The sequence below is a fragment of the Lemur catta genome, chromosome 19 (genome assembly GCF_020740605.2).
Source record: "Lemur catta isolate mLemCat1 chromosome 19, mLemCat1.pri, whole genome shotgun sequence".
In the NCBI taxonomy this organism is placed as follows: Eukaryota; Metazoa; Chordata; class Mammalia; order Primates; family Lemuridae; genus Lemur; species Lemur catta.
Genome location: NC_059146.1, coordinates 14,150,263 through 14,171,456, shown reverse-complemented (window position 1 = coordinate 14,171,456; position 21,194 = coordinate 14,150,263). Strand labels below are relative to the sequence as shown.

Sequence of the window (21,194 nt, the reverse complement as noted above, 5' to 3'; positions counted from 1 at the left end):
AGGGAGGATCACTTGAGGTCAGGAGTTCGAGACCAGCCTGAGCAAGAGTGAGATCCCCGTCTCTTCCAAAACTAGAAAAAATGCCAGGCCTGGTGGCACGTGCCTGTAGTCCCAGCTACTCGGGAGGCTGAGGCAGGAGGATCGCTTGAGCCCAGGAGTTTGAGGTTGCTGTGAGCTAGACTGATGCCACTGCGTTCTACTCAAGACAATGGAGTGAGATTCTGTCTCAAAAAAAAAAATCTTTGGCTGGTTCTCCCAAATATGCTGTTGGGAGCCAGAACCAAACTGACAGTTAGAGCAAGAGAATACCAAGACAGAAAAGCTCAGTAGAGCTTAAAGAATAGTGATCATTGTTCATAAGGAATTAATCTCTACAAAGGTTTAGCCTGAAGTTTTTGGCATTACCTGTGTACAATGGATAGGAAAAGATGAGCTTGACATAAGGTACTCATATAACTTAAAAATATTAACCACTAACTGTAACTGCTAACCACACGTAGTGTTCATTTGATATTCACAACACTCTCATTAAGTTCTATCATTATCCCCTTTTTACAGGTGAGGAAATTGAAGCACAAAGAGGTTAAGTCAACAGCCAAGGTTACACTACTGGTATGAACTGGGATTCAAACTCAAGTCATCGGCTCAAATACGTGCACTTCACCGCTGATCTGCTCCCTTTCCAGGAAAATTACATCACGAGTGCCCCTGCGGAAAAGGCAGACTTGAAGTGTTCAATTATTTTTTACTGTAGAAATCTTTGGTACTCAGATCTAAGTACTTTCCCTTACTTATTTAAGGTGAAAAAAAGAGAAGAGGATGAAAGAGACAGTATAGCTCTTTTGTGTTTGTGTTTTTGTTTTATTTTTTAAACAGGGACAGATTCTCTTATTTTACACACATTCCAAAGATGCCCTTCTCTCCTGTGTATGCAATGATTTTTGAGATGCACCAATGGCACTTGAAATTTAAAGAAATTCTACCTTACGATATCAAAATTAAGGGTCTTACCTGAAAACATTTTGAAAATCAAGAAAAAGTAAAAATGTACTAGGAAGTATGAGGTCAAGTCGGGGGAGGGAACAGGGGTGTGCACTGGGAAAAGGGGAAGTCAAATGACAAAACACCAAATATTCTTGGCTCTTATGAAAAGCTACTCTGTTCATTTACCCGGAAGCACCAAACAAAAGCAGCTGGCCATTTCTCTGTTGCAGTTTCCTGAATATAACTGGATCACCAACCAGCATCCATTGTCTCAGGCTCACAGAACAATGCTCACTAGCATAAATCCGTCAGTTCTGGTACACATCCAAAAAGCTAAAAAAGAAAGCCACCCGACTGAATGAGTGTCTGCCTGCACACACCTAGCGCTGCGATTCCACAGTGGGCCAGACCCGGGCGTGAGAGGCAGTTCGCACGGCCAAGCACGGATGCACGTTCAAGCTTGTCAAGAAATATCTGACACATCAGATCAAAATGCTAAACGGGATGTTCTGTTTGTAGCTGTGTTTCTCCTAACATGTTGCACATCTTCAGAGTCTCTGCAGCCACAAAGCGACCTGCGACGCCCCCATAAATATCACAGGACACTAACAAAATCAGAGGTGCAGAGGCCAAAACCACCCAGGGTGGGAAGCCGTGCTGTGTTTCCAAAGCCTGTCTCAGCCAGGACCACCTTCTCACCCACCTTTTGGGCAACCCTCAGAGGATGGCAGCTGCTAACTAAAAAAAAAAAAAAAAGTGCACAGTGGAGGAGGCAAAAGAATTATTTTTAAGAAAGAGCACAATCTAACTTTTCTCTCCACCGCCCACTCCACACCACCTCCTCATTCCCTTGTCTCTCCTCCTGCTTGTTCTTCCATTTCGTTTTTCTTCCCCAGCCTCTCGCTCCCCGTTGCTCCGTGCACCACACTCTCACACACGTTTTCTTCTCCGTGTCCCCAGCTGGGACACCAGCTCTGACGCCACACTGGGAATAGCAGCTGTGCCAGGACTTGGAGCTGCTGTCAAGCCTTGGAGGGGGTTACGAAGCTGGCGAGCTTCCTCCTCAATGCTCCAAACGTGTAAGATCAAACATGCATTCACTCTTAAACCTGTCTTGACACCAGAGCCACAGAGGAAATAAAAACTATCTCTGCTATAAAGTAAATGATCCTGTTCACTATGTCACGTTCCTGTTGTGCCTCAATGCCCTTTCCTATTCAATTCCATGCCACTTTTTTTTTTTTTTTTTTTTCAGAGACTGGGTCTCACTATGCTGCCCAGGCTGGAGTGCGGTGGCTGGCTATTCACAGGTATGGTCATGCACACTACAGCCTTGAACTCCTGGGCTCAAGCAATCCTCCCATCTCAGCCTCCTGAGTATCTGCAACTACAGGTGTGTGCCACCATGCCTGGCTCATGTCACTGCAATGTGGCTTCAGAAGGAGAGCTGCCCGAGTTCTAAGTGGACATGATGGATCCATGCGCCCTGTGGAACAACTTCTTCCATCACCCGTGGGTAACAACCCACTCCATACACTCAAGAGTCATCCACTCAGACCAAAATACCATGTTGGCAACAGAAAAAAATAACGAGGCACTTTCCAAAGTGGGATAATGAAAAGTGAGGACCAGATTTTACAAGGCAAGGGAGAAAGGCAATGCAGGGAAATATGAAGATGATGTGCAAGGCTTAAAAACAAGAAAAACAGCTGTATCTTTATCTAGAATGTAGGCAATATTCAGACAAACAGAAGCAATGGTTTTACCTTCCCCTGTAGTAATGCACACATCCAATTATTCTTCAGTAAACACGTATTAAGCACATACTATGTGCCAGGCCTTGTGCTGAGTGCCAGGGATAGCGCAGGGAACAAGACCAACCTGCTCCTTGCTGTCACGGAGCTTACAGCCTGGCATCAGCTCAAGACAAGACTGCAGGCTCACAAAACCACAAGTAGAAATATGTATTAATATTATTAAGGAAACAAATAAGGAGCTGAGAAAGAATAATGAACAGGAAGCTGCATGAGAAAGTAGTAAGGAAAGGGCCTCTCTGAAGAGGTAAAAGTTAAAAGCCAAAACATAAAGAAAGAGAAAAACGAACCGGGACGAGAATGGGTTGACCGATATTTTGGTCTCCCGCGGTCATATTCTGAGGTGGCCTATTCTAGTCTCCTACAAATGCCGAGCTCTTTGCTATGAAAACTCTTCCAGGACGTTGGGATCCTCTTGTAGGAGAGGACGCAAGATGGCTGACCAGAGGCACCAGCTGCCAGAGCATCCCAGAAAGAAAAGACTTAGATGAAAAAGAAAAAACAAATTAAAAAAACTATCGCAGATTGGGTACAATTCCAAGGGGAAAGTGCCAGAACCTACGACAGGTCCACGGGAAGAAGTTGCAGAGTAGAACGAGGAGGAGTGAGATGGCAGCCGAGGTCAAGCCCTGAGAGGCTTGGAGGGCAGCGAAAAGGTAGAGCGGTTTGTTTCTCCCTCATTCAAGTCTCTGGTAGTCAGCAGGCTCCCAAGCTGCTAGAAAGCCTTTCTACCCTCATGAGCCCAAAAGTGCTGCTGCCAGTGAGCTAGGAGCACCTTGAGGACAAAGCACCAGGCTGACAACCCCCTCGGGGTCACTTCCCATTGCCACAGACCTGAGCCGAGGCGGCAGGCACCATATTGCTTATCCAGCCACTGTGCACCTTTGTCCTTCCCAGAGGGCTGCAGCCCTTCAGTCTTCTTGCCCACTCCCGCACAAACATTTCCCAACTCCAGCCCGGACTGCGGGAGCCACAGGGGGCCAGTGGGGCCTGGCGGATCTGCGTAACCCCAGAACCTGGACGTTCTGGGCCAGCTGCCTTCCAGAGAGAGGAAGAGAGATAAACGTAGTGCCAGTTTTCTTCCATTCAGACTCATTCCTCCCCTGCTCCTCCCCCACTCCATGGCTGCTGAGAGAGCCGGGGCTGCTGCTTCCCCTCTGTTGATGCATCCACAACACCAAGGTTTCCAGAGAGAGGGGCTCAAACCTTTCCTCTTAAAGACCTGCAGAGGACTAAGGGGTGCTCTGACTGTGAGCTCCCTGCTCGCTGGCCCTGCCCGGTGCTGCTTGCCCGGCTGCTCCATCAGACCAGGGCACACCCAGAAGTGGAGGGACATCAAACCTGCTTGAGCACCCCATACGCAATTCGGCACCAGCACTCTTCTCCCTGGCATGGTCAGGGAGTAATCTTTGGGGACCCAGGGACAGGCCCACGGCCGGATCCCATACGTCCGGGACTCAGTTGTGTTGCCTGGGGGCATGGAGGGGAGATCTGTGAACTAATCTTGGGAGGTGAGGGAGCCCACATGAGCACAACTGCAGACGGCACAGCGGGGGTCCCAGCCACAACACACTCCCCCCACAGGAAGGATCCCAGACAGGGAAGCTTAGAGACTGAAGCACCATCATGGAGGAGATCAGCTAGTTTTGACCACCTGCTGGCAGAGGCTGGAGGGAGACCACAGGGCAGGGGATGGGGGCAGAAGAGTGAAACCCACTCCTGACAGCCACATTGTGAATCTCAGATGGCCCTGCCTCCCAGACACAAGCAGACTTTCTGGTTGGGTGGGGCCCCTTTAGCCTCTTCCTGGTGGCTTTCCCCAGAAGGCTGGGAGCAGACCTTTGACCCCTGTTGAAACAGATACTTACCCAGCTTTTGTGGAGCCTGAGAGCAGACTCACCCAACCCATCACTGCCTAGCCTCACTCCTCCACCCACCTGTGCTGTGGCAAAGAATAAGGACTCACCTGGAAGCTCCAGGGCCCTATCCACCACCTGGGGCAATCAAGTGCTTCCCCTGAGGGGCTAGAGCTGGTAACAGGTCCCCAAAACAACCAAAAACAAGACTGCAGCTTGTTCCTTCTGGCAAGCACCACCTACTGACAGGGATGTCAATTTACTACAGGCCTTTACAGCATTTACTGACTCAATCATATAGGGTGTGGTTCTTACCGACAGGCCCCACTTACTGTCTCAAAGATTAAACTGGGGGTTCAAGTACAATTCACACTGTTAAGAAGACCACCAGGCTAGCGAAAGAGAAAGGATTTCAAAGACCTCCAGCCTCCCTCATCAAAGAGAGACAGGGAATCTGCCCACACACGTAGCTCATGACTGCTACAGCCTACAAACAACTAGCAACTGAGAAAATCACCACACTAAGTATATCTATAACCAAGGCATCCTTCCAGAACCTACATCTCCATCAAAGCACCCACAAGCAAAGCCAAAGATTCCTTCCCTCTTTCCCAACATATCCTACAGACACACCCATACAAGGGGTGGGGAGAAGCCCCATCTAAACAACAGAAAATTCAAAAATAATAAGCAACAGTTGCCCCAGAGGAGAAGGAAATCAGCTAAAGAACTCTGGAAGTATGAGAAATCAGAGCTAAAGGGCACCCCAAAAAGGGAACACTAGCTCTCCAGCAATGGATACCAACCAAAATTAAAATACTGAAATGACAGATAAAGAATTCCAAATATGGATTGTAAGGAAGCTCAATGAAATTCAGGAGAAAATGGAAAACCAACTCAGAGAACTCAAAAAAAAACAATTCAGGAAATGAATGAAAAATTCACTAAAGAGATTGACATATTAAGAAAAACGAAATAGAATTTCTAGAAATGGAAAATTCATTTAAGGAAATACAAAACGCAACGGAAAGTTTTAAGAATAGACTAGACCAGGTGGAAGAAAGAATCTCAGAGCTTGAACACAACTCTTTGAATTAATTGTCAAAAACAAAGAACAGAGAATTAAGATGAATGAACAAAGCCTACAAGAAATATGGGATGATGTAAAACGGCCAAATATAAGAATCATAGGCATCCCTGAGAATGAAGAAGAAAACACACAAGGGTTAGAAAACCTACTTGAGGGAATAATTGAGGAAAACTTCCCTGGTCTTGCTACAGATTTAGACATCCAGGTACAAAAACCTCAACGAACACCTGGGAGATTCATTGCAAAGAGGCAATCACCAAGACACATAGTCAACAGACTGGCCAAAGTCAACACAAAGTAGTAATTCCTGTGAGCCATGAGACAAAAACATCAAGCAACTTACAAAGGAAAACCCATCAAGCTAAGTACAGACTTCTCAACTGAGACCTTACAATCCAGAAGGAACTGGGGCCCCATTTTCAGTCTTCTTAAACAGAACTGCCAACCTTGAATTTTGTATTTGCAAAACTAATTTTCATATATGAAGGAGAAACAAAGACTTCTCCAGACAAGCAAACAGTGAGAGAATTTGTCAAGACCAGACCTGCCCTGCAGGAAATACTCTGAACTGCATTATACAAGGATCAGCATAATAAACACCCACCAGTGTAAAACCACCCAAAAGCTAAAGCTTGGAGCTCATATGAAACAATAGCACAAGAAATAAATCAAAGCAATAACATACTACCCAACATGAACAGGACAGCATCCCACATATTAATTCTATCAATGTGAACAGGCTGAATGCCCCACTCAAGAGACATACGCTGTTTTGTTACAGGGATACAAAAAAAAAAAAAAAGAGAGAGAGAGACATATGCTGGCTTGAATGGATGAAAAAATACAACCTAAGTATCTGCTGTCTCCAGGAAACACATCGAACCCACAAGGACTCATACAGACTCAAGGTGGAGGGATAGAAAAAAATATTCCATGCAAATGGAAACCAAAAGAAAGCAGGTGTAGCCATTCTCATATCAGATAAAATTGACTTTAAATCAGCAATAGCAAACAAAGACAAAGATGGTCATTATATAATGGTAAAGGGAACAACTGAATAAGAAGACATAACAATCCTAAATATTCATGCATTTAACACAAGAATGCCCAGATTCATAAAGCAAACCCTATGAGATATAAGCAAAGAGATAAACAGCAGCATTGTAACTGCTGGCAACTTCAACCCTCCACAGGCAGAACTAGACAGATCATCCAAGCAGAAAATAAATAAACACTGGACTTAAACAGGACTCTAGAACAAAGGGGCCTAACAGATATTTACAGAACATTTTATCCAACAATTACCAATATAAATTCTTCTCATCAGCACATGCAATATTCTCTAAGACTGATCATATCTTAGGCCACAAAACATGTCTCAACAAATTCAAAACAATAGAAATCATACCATGTCTCTTCTCAGACCACAGTGGAATAAAACTAAAAATCAACTACAAGAGAAACACTCAATTCTACACAAAGTCATGGAAATTAAACAACTCTGCTGCTGAAAGATTAATGGGTCGATAATGAAATTAAGATGGAAATCAAAAGATTCCTCAAACTGAATGACCAAAGGGACACAAGCTATCAAAATCTATGGGATTCAGCAAAAGCAGTCCTAGGAGGGAAATTCATAGCCTTAAACATCTACAAAAAAAAGACAGAGAAGTCACAAATTAACAATCTAATGACACATCTTAAAGAACTAGAAAAGGAAAGGCAAACCAAACCCAAGCCAGCAGAACAAAAGAAATAACTAAGGTCAGGGCAGAACTAAACAAAATGGAAAACAAAACAAAATACAAAGGATCAGTAAAACAAAAAGTTAGTGCTTTGAAAAGATAAACATAATTGATAGTCCTCTTGCTACATTAACCAGGAAGAAGAGAAAGAACTCAAATAAGCTCAATCAGAAATGAAATAGGAGATATTACAGCAGATACAAAATATCTTATGTGAACAGAAATACAAAATGTCATCTGTGAACAGTATGAAAATCTCTACACACACACACACACACACACACACACACACACACTCAAAAATGCAGAGGAAATGGGAAAATTCCTGGAAACACACAACCTCCCAATACTCAATCAGGAAGAAACAGAACTCCTGAACAGACCAATAATGAGCAATGAGATTAAAGCAGTAATAAAAAAAAATCTTCCAACAAAAAAAGCCCTGGACCAGGTGAATGCACAGCTGAATTTTATCAGACCTACAAAGAGCAGGTACCCATAGTGCAGAAATTATTCCCTAATATCAAGAAAGAGGGAAGCCTCACCAACTCATTCTACGAAGCCAGTATCACCTTGATACCAAAACCAGGAAAGGACACAACAACAACAACAACAAAAAAAAAGAAAACTATAGACCAATATCCTTTGAGGATATAGATGCAAAAATCCTCAATAAAATATTAGCAAACTGAATTCAACAGCACATAAAAAAAAATAATCCACCATGACCTAGTGGGCTTCATCCCAGGGATCCAAGGATGGTTCATCACACCTAAATGAATAACTGATTCACCACATAAACTGAAGGAAAAACAAAGACTATATGGTCATCTCAATAGATGCAGAAAAACATTTGACAAAATTCAGCACCCTTTCATGATATAAATCCTCAACTAAGTAGACATAGAAAGAACATATTTCAACATTATAAAAGCCATATATGACAAACCCACAATCAGCATCATATTGAATGGAGAAAAGTTGAAAGCATTCCCACTAAGAACTGGAACAAGACAAGGGTAGCCACTGTCACCACTTCTATTCAACACAGTGCTGGAAGACCTGGCCAGAGCAATCAGGCAAGAGAAAGAAATTAGGGGTATCCAAATTGGGAAAGAGAAGGTCAAACTATTGCTTTGTGCTGGTGATACAATCTTGTATCTAGGAAACCCAAAAGACTTCACTAAGAGACTCCTGGAATTGATAAATAAATTCAGCAAAGTCTCAGGTTACAAAATCATTGTACACAAATCAGTAGCATTCCTATACACCAATAACAGTCAAGCTGAGAATCAAATCAAAGTCCCAATACCATTCACAATAGCAACAAATAAAATAAAATACCTAGGTATATCCTTAGTACAGACTCCAAAAAAGAGCCCGAATAGCCAAAGTAATCTTAAGCAAAAGGAACAAATCTGGAGGCATCACATTACCAGACTTCAAACTATATTACAAGGCTATAGTAACCAAAATGGCACAGTATTGACACAAAAATAGAGGCATAGACCAATGGAACGGAAGAGAGAACCCAGATATAAAACAATACACATACAGCCAACTGATCTTTGACTAAGCAGACAACAATATACACTGGGGAAAAGAAGCCCTATTCAATAAATGGTGCTGGGAAAATTTGATAAGCCACATGCAGAAGAATGAAATAGGATCCCTATCTCTCACCACTCACAAAAATTAATTCAAGATGGATAAAAGACTTAAATGTAAACATGAAACCATAAGAATGCTAGAAGAAAATGTTAGAAAAACTCTTCTGGATATCAGCCTGGGCAAAGAATTTATGAACAAGACCCCAATGGCAATCACAGCAACAACAAAAATAAATAAATGGAACTTGATTAACTGAAAAAGTTTCTGCAGAGCTAAGGAAATAATCAATAGAGCAAATAGACAACCTATAGAATAGGAGAAAATATGTGCAAACTATACATCCAACAAAGGGCTAATAACAAGAAGCTACAAAGAACTCAAGCAAATCAGTAAGAAAAAAACAACCTCATTAAAATGTGGTTAGAAGACATGGAACAGAAGCTTTTCAAAAGAAGATTAACAAATGGCCAACAAAATACGAAAAAATTCTCAACATCACTAATTACCAGGGAAATGCAAACTAAGACCACAATGAAATACCACCTTACCCCTATCAGAATGGCTACCACTAAAACGTCTAAAAATAATAGATGCTGGTGTGGATGCAGAGAGAAAAGAACACTTACACATTGTTGGTGGGGCTGCAAATTAGTACAACCTCTGTGGAAAACAGTATAGAGATTCCTCAAAGAACTAAAAGTAGACTTACCATTTGATCCAGCAATCCCACTACTGGGTATCTACCCAAAAGAAAAGAAGTCATTTTATCAAAAAGTCACCTGCACTCAAATGTTTATCACAGCACAGTTTACAATTGCAAAGATGTGGAAACAACCCAAGTGCCCATCAATTCATGAGTAGATTAACAAAACGTGACATATGTATACTATAGAGTGTTATGCAGTCATGAAGAAGGATGAATTAAGGCCTTTTGCAACAATTGGATGGAACTGGAGACCATTATCCTAAGTGAAGTATCTGAAGAATGGAAAAACAAACACCACATATACTTGCTACTGAATTGGAACTAACCGATGAGCACACATGTGCACAGAGGGAAGTAAAACTCAATGGAAATCAAGCAGGGGAGTGGGGAGGAGGGGATGGGAAAAACCTACCTCATGGGTACAATGAACACTATCTGGTTGATGGGCACCCTTATAACCCTGACTCAAGCATAACAAAAGCGATTCATGCAACCAAAAACTTTTGTACCCCTGTAATATTTTGAAAGAATAATAAAAATATTTTTAAAAATCACTCAACCCAAGGCCTGAAACTTTCCTATCATTCCCTAATTTTTAGCTTTTGAAATACTACAAATTTAATAAACTCATATTTGCCTGGGGGGAAAAAAAAAGAATGGGTTGAGACCATTCTAGGAAAACAATCTTGCATGTGCAAAGGCCCTAAGGCAGAACAGGTTTCAGCACCAAGGAACTATAACATCTGTGTGATTGGCGTAAAGTGAGCAAGGAGAGAATGGCACAACACAGGACTAGAGAGCCACTGTTGTCCATGATGCCCAATTGAGATTTTATTCTAAGGACAACAAGAAGTTTTCAGCAGAGGAAGGACATGACCCAATTTACACTTTACGATGACCAATGTTGCCTCTGTGTGGAGAAAGACTTGAAAAGCAGAGGCTGTTGCAGATGTCTAAGCAAGAGATGATGATTGTCTAGACCAAACTGATCTGCTCATTCCTTATTACCTGAGTGTTACTGACACTGACATTGCCCTTCCTCAAAAGCTGGTACGTAACTGTCCTCTCAAATTCCCTGGGCCCATTTGTCTAGGTGAACACCTCTTTACTTTTTAATATTTATAGTGGTGATGCACTCTTGTTCTTAAATTGCAGAATGAAAGATGAGTTATAAAAGAGAGAGTCACATACACACACACACACACACACACACACACACAGAAAGAGAACATGTACGGGGGGAAAGCACCTCTGATAGTGCCAAAACAGATAGTAAATTGAGATAACAATAGTAATGTATTTGGAAAGGAATGTTATCTTTTGTTCCTCCAGAATATTAACTATGATCTCTTTTACAGACATTTCAAAAACTTTGCTCAAAACAGACTCCATTACTTTAGTCAATATACATAGGATCCCTTTCAGAAAGACTTTTTTTTCCCCAATATTTCAATGAAAACTACATAACTTTAGTCTCCTGTCCTCTGGTCTTTCTAAGTCTTACATTTATTCCCGCACCCTTTAATTTTAATTTCGTGGTCCATCTCAAACTCTCCTCCAAGCCTTTATCTTTAATTCAATGGTCTGTCCGTATTGCTCCTCTCAGCACGGTACTTCCCTAGCTTCCTAAGCCACCTGCTCAGTTCCAATGGTGAGACTGTAACAGACTCACATCACTATGCCTCACACCCTCTTTAATTTAACTCTGTAAATTCACTTTTCAACACCCCTGAGCTGTTCATTCTAATTTGGCCTGTCATCACCTGCAATGACTGAACTTGATATTTATCTGTGCCACCCATAATGCATTTTATTGCAGGGTCTGTATTTCTGCAACTGTAGCAAAGACATAAAGAATGCACAGAGCTCTGCCAACATGAAAAGCTGTCACTGTGTAACTCCTGTCGGGGAATCTCCCAAAATTGGCATGGGTTTCTACTACACAGATTCATTCTCACTTCAGCCACCAGGCTACCCATGTAGCCAAACAGTCTCCGCATTAAATGAAACAAAAAGCAACATAAACATACACCTAAACATACATTTGACCCTAGGTGTTCCTTGACCTCCTGCTGTTCTGTTCTTCATAACACTTTTTTATCCAACGATGAGATCTCATACGTTCAATATTTCAAGAACTCTGTGGCTCTATAGTCTCTGTCTTTTCCACAATTCCTTTTTAAATCGTTGACCTGGCCCACAACCTGGTAAAATGTCACCTACAATTCTAACATTTGGAAAGATATATAAATATATATGCATATGCTCTCATCTTGACCTACTGTCTCAAAAGAACCTAATGCTAAGCAGAAACAATCCAAAAAGCTCTTTGTCTTCCCGTTACTGTTGATTACTATGGTTAAATACCATCTGTAACACTCCATCCTCCTTCACTCATCAAAATGCAGAACACACAACTATGCCTCAACTTTGTCAGATCTTTTCTGATGGACTCAGAATCTTCCCAGATGATCTCCTAGATCCACCTCCCAGTACAAGCAAAGCATTTCCATAGACACTACCCCGAGAGCAGACCAGCCAGTATCACTGCAGCCCTCCCCCTTAGCCGCAAGATGCTAAAAATTGTCTCTTCCAAAGATGTGGGAGTGACGCAGAGAGGCACCAGCACCCGGAGAGTACTCACTGAGAGGCTTCAGGATGCTGCTGCTGGATTCATCAGCATTTTCAACATCCGATTTGTCAGAGTAGTTCTCCGAGATTCTCTCCTTTTCCTTCTTTTCTTTGTGCCCCGTCTTTCTCTTGTGACGTCTCCTTCTTCTGTAACTCTTCGGCACGTGAACCCCGATGTAGATGGTGTGGTGACCTAGGGAAGGTGCACAAGCCACCGGTCAGTTCCAATCACATTCTCTGCTGCACAAAAATTGCACAGGATGCACGGGTCAGAAGAAAATGTCTGTGAATTCAATAGTACAAGTCTATATTTGACAAATTCAAACAGGAAAAATAAAATTGCCCCCCAAGTTTCAGTTAGCTACAGTATAATCCAACCTGTTGGCTGGCCCTAGGATTCTGTGAGGGTGGGCTCTAGTTCTGTCTAGACAGGCTTCTTCTTAGGACAACCAAAGAATATCAAACTGAAAATCAGGAATCTTGGATTCTGGTCACACTTCTGCCATCAATTAGCTATATGACCTTGAGCGTGTCCCTTAACCCCTCTGGGCCTCAACTTCATCATTTATACGAGAGGCTTATATTGGGTAATCCCTAGTGGCCCTTCCATAAGTCTATGATTATACTGAATAGGGTGCTTTCTGGAAAAGGAGCTGTTAGAGCTACAAAAATAAAGATTTAACTCAAAGTTCAAAAAGTCATGTTGCTAAGGATAAGGTTTTTACACGAAAACTTTTTTAATCTAATCAGCAGAATAGAGACTTAGAACTGGGACAAACTGAGAAAAATAAGACATACTTGGAGAGAAGATTTTAGAAATACTCAAATGTTCACACTAGGAAACAGCTAAAATGAATGTCAGCTACAGCGCCATTCTCATTTTTCTTTTTTGGTTTCCAAAAGTTTCTAAAAACTGGTTATTGCAATGATAAAAATAAACCCAGCCCAGCAAAAATTGCCTTGAAGAGAAGGGCATGAGGAAAAAAGATTGTGAAATGCTTTCAGTTCTCTAGATGGAAGGAGCTGCAAAACTGACAAGTGGTATTATTTTTACAAAATCTGATAAGACAAAAAAAAAAAAAAAAGGAACTCAAAGTTCCACTGCTTTATTTTTAATTGGGAAACTTTTACTTTCAATTTATATACAGTGTAACTTCTGAATGTAGTAGGACCTACTATTTCAGAAATAATGTGAATACTTTTTTTGAACTGCTAATTAGATTATCTCATCTATGTTTTTTTTTTTTGCCCCCCCATTTCTGGAATTATTATTCCTTGACAACAACTTCACATACCTACATGCAAATACACATGCACACAGTGTGTCTGATATAAATTGCCATGAACTTCTTTCCACAGTAGTTCATCAGACACATCTAAAAGTACCATGGTTCACAGGAGTGTTTCCTTAAATTGGCAAGCTTAAAAGAGTTTCTTTCGAGAAAGATTCCAACTAAAGAATGCAAAACCTAAGTGAATGGGTTAGTATTCAAAAGAAAACACCTGATGCTTGGAATGAAGTTGGAGCCGTCCTTACAAAAGCAGGACTCCCTTCCCAACACACACAGACAGACACACACAGCAACTCAGCTACTACAAAGCACAGTGAAATACTCCCCACACAATGTGTGCCAATGAGAAATTTATCATGTCTAACCATTTGCAAGCAAATTGTTCTCATGGGAAAGCTATATTATACTAGGAAGTAGGAAATGTCTCAGAAACAATGTGAATTAAGAAACAGTGTCAATTGTTTCCTGTGGCCCCAGTTACTGAGGGAGTCCTGCAGCTTTATCTCAAGTCTCAACAATATAAGTCAGCGAAGCCAACCAATTTCTTCAGTAAATCAGACGCTGAAATCTTGCTTGCCTCCGTTCCGGAAAACACACACAAAAAAATTAAGACGTTGGAAAATTTTTTAAAAACCTGTCATATCAAATATTTTCTACACCTTATTAAATAATGGCAAATAAGCAAAAAAAAAAAAAGGTAATTAAACTGCATTAGTCATATTGACGTTACACAGAAAGATGTTTAAATATATTTACCCAAATCTGCATAGTACATCTGACCAAATCATTTCAACAACAGCCTATATAGGTGGATTAGGATGTCATGGTAAGATTTCTGGCTGTGGGGTGGTGGTGTTGTCAACCTAATGAAAGAATTAGGGCAATTCAGAGAGTGAGCCTTCAAACCGTGGAGAGGAATGCCGTTTAACTTCTGGAACCTAGTTTGAGTTGTCATCATCACAAAGGTGTCGAGTTCTCCCGGTGGCAGATTCAGTTCATCACCATCTCTTCCCCCTCCTCCCCCTGCGCCTTCCCTCCCCACTTCTACACAGGTGCGGAAGCTTTCAGCTAACACTGCACTATGGAGTGAGTGCCATGGTGCCCAGATACCAAGTGGCAATGTGGTTCCCTTTTAAGACATTCCAAATTGCAGTCATTTTCTTAAGCAGCTTTATTGAGATAGCATTTACAAACCACAAAATTCACCCACTGTAAGGATACAATTCAATGATTTTAGTATATTCACCGAGTTGTGCAGCCATGACCATAATCCAGTTTTAGAACATTTCTGCCAATCCAAAAAGATCTCTCATGCCCACATGCAGTCAGTCACTCTCTGTTCCCACTCCTGTCTCATGCAACCACTCTTAAGCATGGTTTATACTCTCAGCGATGGTCTCTGCGAAATCACCATTCTCTGGTACTCACATAGCGTTTTGTGGGACTCCTTAAAGCACAATAAAATAGAACATTCCCTGAGTGAGGAAGATACTGCCTTCCAAGAACTGCCAGAGAAAATCATGGCACTGAGCTGAACAATCCGAAACTCAAAGCATTCTCCTTCTCCTCTCATGCATTACTGGTTACTAAATTGTTCTTTTCTGTCTTGTGTCCAGACAGAGAAGAAGGAAGATGGCTCTGGGGTGAAGCAAATCTTTGGGAGACCAGGGACAATGCTTGTGGCTTCAATTGCTCCTCAACCTCTCCAGTTCAGTCTCCTTTCCCGTGAGAGGAGAGCAAGACAGCCTTGCTTTGGTGGGTGTGGGAAAGGCGGGGATGCTTTTGTAACGTGACGACCAAATATTGAGTAAGTTGTATGTGCCAAGTGACAGAAACACTGCCCCCTACAGACCTGTCTTCATCATCAACAGAAGGAGCATTACAGCTGAAAATATGCTATTGTCGATGGGAATATCACAGGTGGATGTCAGTATTTATTTTCATTTAAATATCTTCACCTGTCTCAGAGATCCGTCCTGAAGACTGATGGCTATGTTAAAAATTGTAACTCACATAATGACTGTAAGCTCTTAGGGAAGCCACCGAGGTTGAGGGTTGTAGGGTTGTTTTACATGGAAAATGAAAAGGAGACACCTGACCGACAAGCTTTCCCACCCAGCCAGGGTCTGCAACACAGGAAGACTATCAAAGAGTCAGGGACAGCTACCTGCTTCTTAGGAGGGAATTTTTCAGCTCAAAAAAAAAAAAAATTATCTGCTAGAAAGTTCAGGAAAAACTGCTTCCGAAGATAATGTAGAAAGAAAGAGCAAAAAAAATGTTTTTAAACAGCTATCATTCATAAGGAAGAGGTATTATTTTAAATGTTATTAAAATAAAGGTTACATTCTTGCTACTGAAAACTCTGTAAAGTAAAACTACTGAAATCTGCATTTGACAGCGTTCCTTTAGGTGTGCAAAGAGCATTCAGTCCTTGATTTGGCAGCGGCTTCAGTAGCATGTGTTCAAATAAATACCCTGCATACCTTTCTCTGGCAGATGGTGCAAGTTCCCAACAAACTCTAAATACCTTGGGAATATCTTACAATCCACACCACAGCCAGTGCTGCTGGGAAGAAAACATGGCTTTCCTGGGTACCTCTGAATGTCAGAAATAATCACTACATGACTCTTGTTTCTTCCCATCCTCACCTGCTCCGCCCCAGCTGCAAGCAGGAAGTGCTGTGAAAGCTATTATATCTCATCCAATTCTCTCAATCCCTGAGATATTTCTAACCTAATTTCATACTTCTGAGAGTTGCCATCATGTTTTCTGGCAAACAGAGAACTCTTGGACTTAGTAACTCTGTAGCCATTCAAGTTAAGGCGGCTTTCACAGATACACACTTTGCCACCAAGGATGATGTAGCACGTTGAAAAATTAAATCTCTCAAGCCTGAAAAGGGTTTTAGAGCAGCCAAAGTAAAAATTCTGTAGATGAGTGGATGGTTAAGAACATATGTCTCTGTATGTAAGATAAGTCTATTAGCTCTTTCCTGGGAAACATGGTGCTGTGTTTACATACAGACGAGAGCAACCATTTAGCAAATGCTTACAAGCATGCTGGGCACTGTGAGGCATTTTATATCCATAACCTCATGCATTCCTGCTACTAGCCCCACTGTACAGCTGCAGAAACCAAGGTTTGAGAAAGTCAAAGATGTTGTTACCAGCTAACTCAGTTGGTTCTCTTCATAGAATTCCACAGAGGAAATAGCTCTCTGTTCTCACTATGTAGAATAGCTGAGTGCCTCATCACCGCTTTGACGGTGTTTTTTGTAATACATACTACATTTATACTATAAATCGTATAACTGATTATGTTTCCTTCCTCATGTTGACTGCTAGAAAGAGAAGAGACAAATTTTGGGCCAATCTGTAGTGAGTATGTAGAGTTTCATGATAAGCATTTTATACACTGACTTCACTCTTTAATTTTGCAACTGTTATTGTCCCTTCACCCTAAACCTTTTTGGTATAAGGCAGTACACAAATATTTTTTAAACCTGAGATGTCAGTACCGAAAGGATCACTGAAAGACAGGTAAAATCTTTGCCCAAAAATCTACCTTTCCCCACCTCCAGCCCTGCCTCCATCCTCCACCCCCAGCCTCCCACAGACAGCTCTAATTAAACACCGAGGGATGTGATTTATATCCACACTGTTACTCTTTCAATTGAATTTCTGTTCTCTCCAGTTCAAAGTAAAGATTCCACAACATGCAGCACTTTATATCATTCTTTCAGAACTAATCAGCAGATTCCCAAAACGTCAGTTAAATACTGCCTTCTCTGGCCTATCTAACATAACCTGGTCTTCTGCCAAGATACCTAAAACATGTTGTAGCTATTGCCAAGAGGAATGCAAGGGAAGGAAAATTAAGAAAGATTTATTATTTTTTTTAATTATGAAAAGAAAAATGTAGACGAGGCAGAAACCCGGGATGAGTGATAGATTATAAAAAGATACCACAAAGACTTTACTTGATAGAGACTGAAAGAGCTCAATTAGAAGTATATGCATAAGAAAACTTACACAGAACAACAGTATCAAGTTCAGACACCATGGAGGTTGTGTGTTTGGCACTTTATATAATAAGAAATAGACCAGTGTGTATCATCTGAAACATTTTAATAAATAAAATACAAATAACTTGTTAGCTTATTATTCACAAACCCATAAGAGTGTCCATAAGCTGCTCTAATAAGATATAATCAAAGTAACATTACTAATTTACTGGGGCATAAATACCAGCTCATGGCAGGGGGGTGGGGGGGGACCCTTCAAAAGCCATGGCGTAACTTTGCAGTTAACAGAGGGTAAAAGCCATCCCTTCACACTCAAGTTTGCACGAGCGTCCAGACTTTAAACACATAGTATTGCCTACTGCTTAGAACAAGGAATGATTTCTATTTTTATATTTTGGAGAGGGGCAACATTTTACATAGAAAAATACAATGCATATGTTGATTAATAGATAATTACATATTATTTATGTCATTTATAGATAATTTTGAATACTGATGAGTAATTTATTTTAATTTTAATGCTACCAATTACACAAGATCAGGCATGCAAGCAAATAAGTAGTAAAAGCAATGAAAAACAGGGAAATACTTTTCTCCCTGCTGAAGTGCATGGGAATTCTGCACACTGAAAGCCTCCCAGGAATCCTCAAGGCAACCTGAGGTTCCCCCAAGCAAGACTGATAAAAAATCTCAGCTTGTTACCCGATGTTTACTGAGCACAGCACTTTTAATATTTAATATTTGGTTATGATGCCAATGATAACAGTCTTTAGGCAAGAACAAACAGTGACAAGAAAAACGTCTCAAAGGGGGAGGGAAGCTTATGGCTGTTAGCTAGATGCCTGTCCTTTAGCTCAGCAAACTTAAGCATCTGCCTTCCAAGTGCTCATTTTTAGCAAGAGTCCTAATTATAGTCTTTAGATAAAGATAAGGACCCCAACACCAGACATTGAAGTTAAGTCTCCATTGCAGTTTTCATTACTAATGGCTGATAATAAAGACAAACACTGGCACTACGTAAATTCTGAATTAATGAATATGTTTAAAGAAATACAACTTTATTCTGTGCAGCGATCATCAATAATTTGAAAATATCTAAAACAGAAGAGCAAGAATTTCCCCTTAAAGGTACTTCAGGAATCTACCTTAATAAATAAAGAGAACTAAAGATCACCTGTCTAAATTCCAGTTCCTGAAATGCTCCACAATCTTACAAGTTGATTCTCCAGAATAATTTTAACTTTGCTCTAGCAAAATCTTTCATATCCCTATTTACAGATAAAAAATATATCTGTATATTTACGTCCATCCATTTACAAATTTATCTATATAAAATCCGTAGAGATAGATATAATTTTTATGCACTATCTGCATAGAAAAAAGTGCCTCCCACTGTGTCTGGAACACAAAGTTGCTCCATGCTGTTGAGCCTATTTCTCCCTTCCCTTTCCAAAGGGGAAAGAAAAGAGCACTATTTTTCCTAATTCCCACCCACCTCGAGCCTTGATACTAACTTGTGAAGCCCCTTTATTCTCCAGAACATTCACTCTGAGCAGGGCAAAGGAGCCAACTTCACTCAGTCTTCACTTGTCCCGCAGTCGGCTATTTTAGCCATGACAGAGTTTAACTGTTCAACACAGGCAGCACCTTCCATAGTCTTCATCTTCCCTCACCCTGTCCGGAAGAACCGCTCAGCCATCTCCACCCTGTTCTGAGCAAAGTTTCCCCAGAGCTGCCACACGGTGAGTGCCAGCCCCAGGAACCGGGTCTGTCGGTCCTTGTCCCTGGCTCAATGGAGCAAAGTGGAGCCAAAAGGCCTGGGAAGGCCAGTGCTAGGCAGGGCAGGACTGAGAGCGGACAGGAGCTACCCAACAAGCAGACGTCAACCCCCCCCCTCCCAGCTCATCCTAACACCCCAGAACTGCTGCCGAATTTTCATGTGCAGTACACATGCCATCAGACAAAATCCACCTGTGAGCCAAACACAGAGAACTGACAGTTTCCATTATTTCTCTTGGGGTCACCATTTGCACAACCGAACGGGAAGTAGGGTTGGAAGATACAAAACAATGGCTAATCCAACGGTCACTGATAACTGGATTTGCAATTACAGCCAGAGAGGCAGCACAGAGAGACACGTAAATGCACACATTCATACTCTCCTTCCGACCGCATTGTCCATCTCTGACTCTATTCTGCCTTCTCTTTTTGCGGCGGCCTAATCCCTGGCTGGGCAATAGGAAGAATAGTCTTTGGTTGCTATACACAGATAATCCATGATATAGTTAATACGCTCATGGCTAATCAGGTATCAAACAGTTAACATACTATATAAATATTTAACATAATACTTATGTATCAAATTATATTTTTATGAGTGTTTAATTCATTTAATTTCTTTATATTATATATTATATTATAAATATTAAAGTTCATGTAATTCCCTTCCCTCACATATCATATGTAGGTAAATGAGACGTGGATAATACCATAGGGCTAGAACAACCACCAAGAACTAGGAAAAGTGCTACAAGTGACTTATGGTAGCCTAGTTAAGATCCCAGGATCTTCATGACTATGGTTTTCCACATGCACCCAGGAAAGAGAAGGACTACATCTGCTGACACAGCAGCACAGAATTATGCTTTCAGAGTTAAAGCAACCTAAACATCACCTGGGTCACTCTCTTCATTTATCAGTGAACTAGCTAAAGCCAAATAGCCAATCAAGGACTTACAGAGACCCTTTCCTTTCCCACTGCCATGGTACCAGTCCCCCACTACCCCTCATCCTCCATTGTCTGCAAAACACAGCCAAAAATAATAATAATGGTTAGTCCTTTCACAGGAGAAATTACTAGGAAAAAAGGGCTCAGGAATTCTCTGAAAATGTTTGTCATAAAAATAACAATTTTAAATCCACAACCCATGGTTAGTTCCCTAAGCTGCCCCAAAATAGGAAGATGTTCTGGCTATAACATTTGTCCTTCCACTCATCACCTGAGGTCATACAAACGACGAGGCCAGCCAGGCTTGTGTCTTCTCTCTCTCACCCCTTCCCATAAGCTCTTCCAATACCTTTTATTCTTCTCCTTTCAGTTCCTCCCCATTCCCATTTCTCCAGGTGCTTCTTCTAGTTTTCCTCCATCTCCCTGTCTAAGTTCCTTTGCTTCTCCAGAGGGAACAAACCTCAAGCACACTGTTTTGGAATGAGCATGGCCCTGACAAAGTCAGGAAACCTGGGTTCTTGTCCTAGTTATTCCAACTGCTACTATTGTTACCTTGAGCAAATCACAGTAACTTCTCCATAGCTCATCTATCTACCTGTCAGTTGAGAATGTTGAATTAAATTTTCTCTAAGATCCCTTCTCATTCTAAAAATTCTACAGCAGTTCCAAAATTTAAACTGGGTAAGTGTGATGAAGCACACAGAAGGAAAAG

General features: G+C 41.3%; 1 protein-coding gene across 1 annotated transcript in view; it reads right to left on the bottom strand.

The window, feature by feature from the left end:
- Positions 1 to 21,194, bottom strand: part of SLC4A4 (solute carrier family 4 member 4) — a 324,449-nt gene that overhangs the window by 246,425 nt on the left and 56,830 nt on the right. The window contains exon 3 of the mRNA XM_045531644.1: positions 12,451 to 12,630. Within this exon, the coding sequence (XP_045387600.1) occupies positions 12,451 to 12,630 (180 nt within the window). The remainder of the gene's footprint in view (positions 1 to 12,450; positions 12,631 to 21,194) is intronic.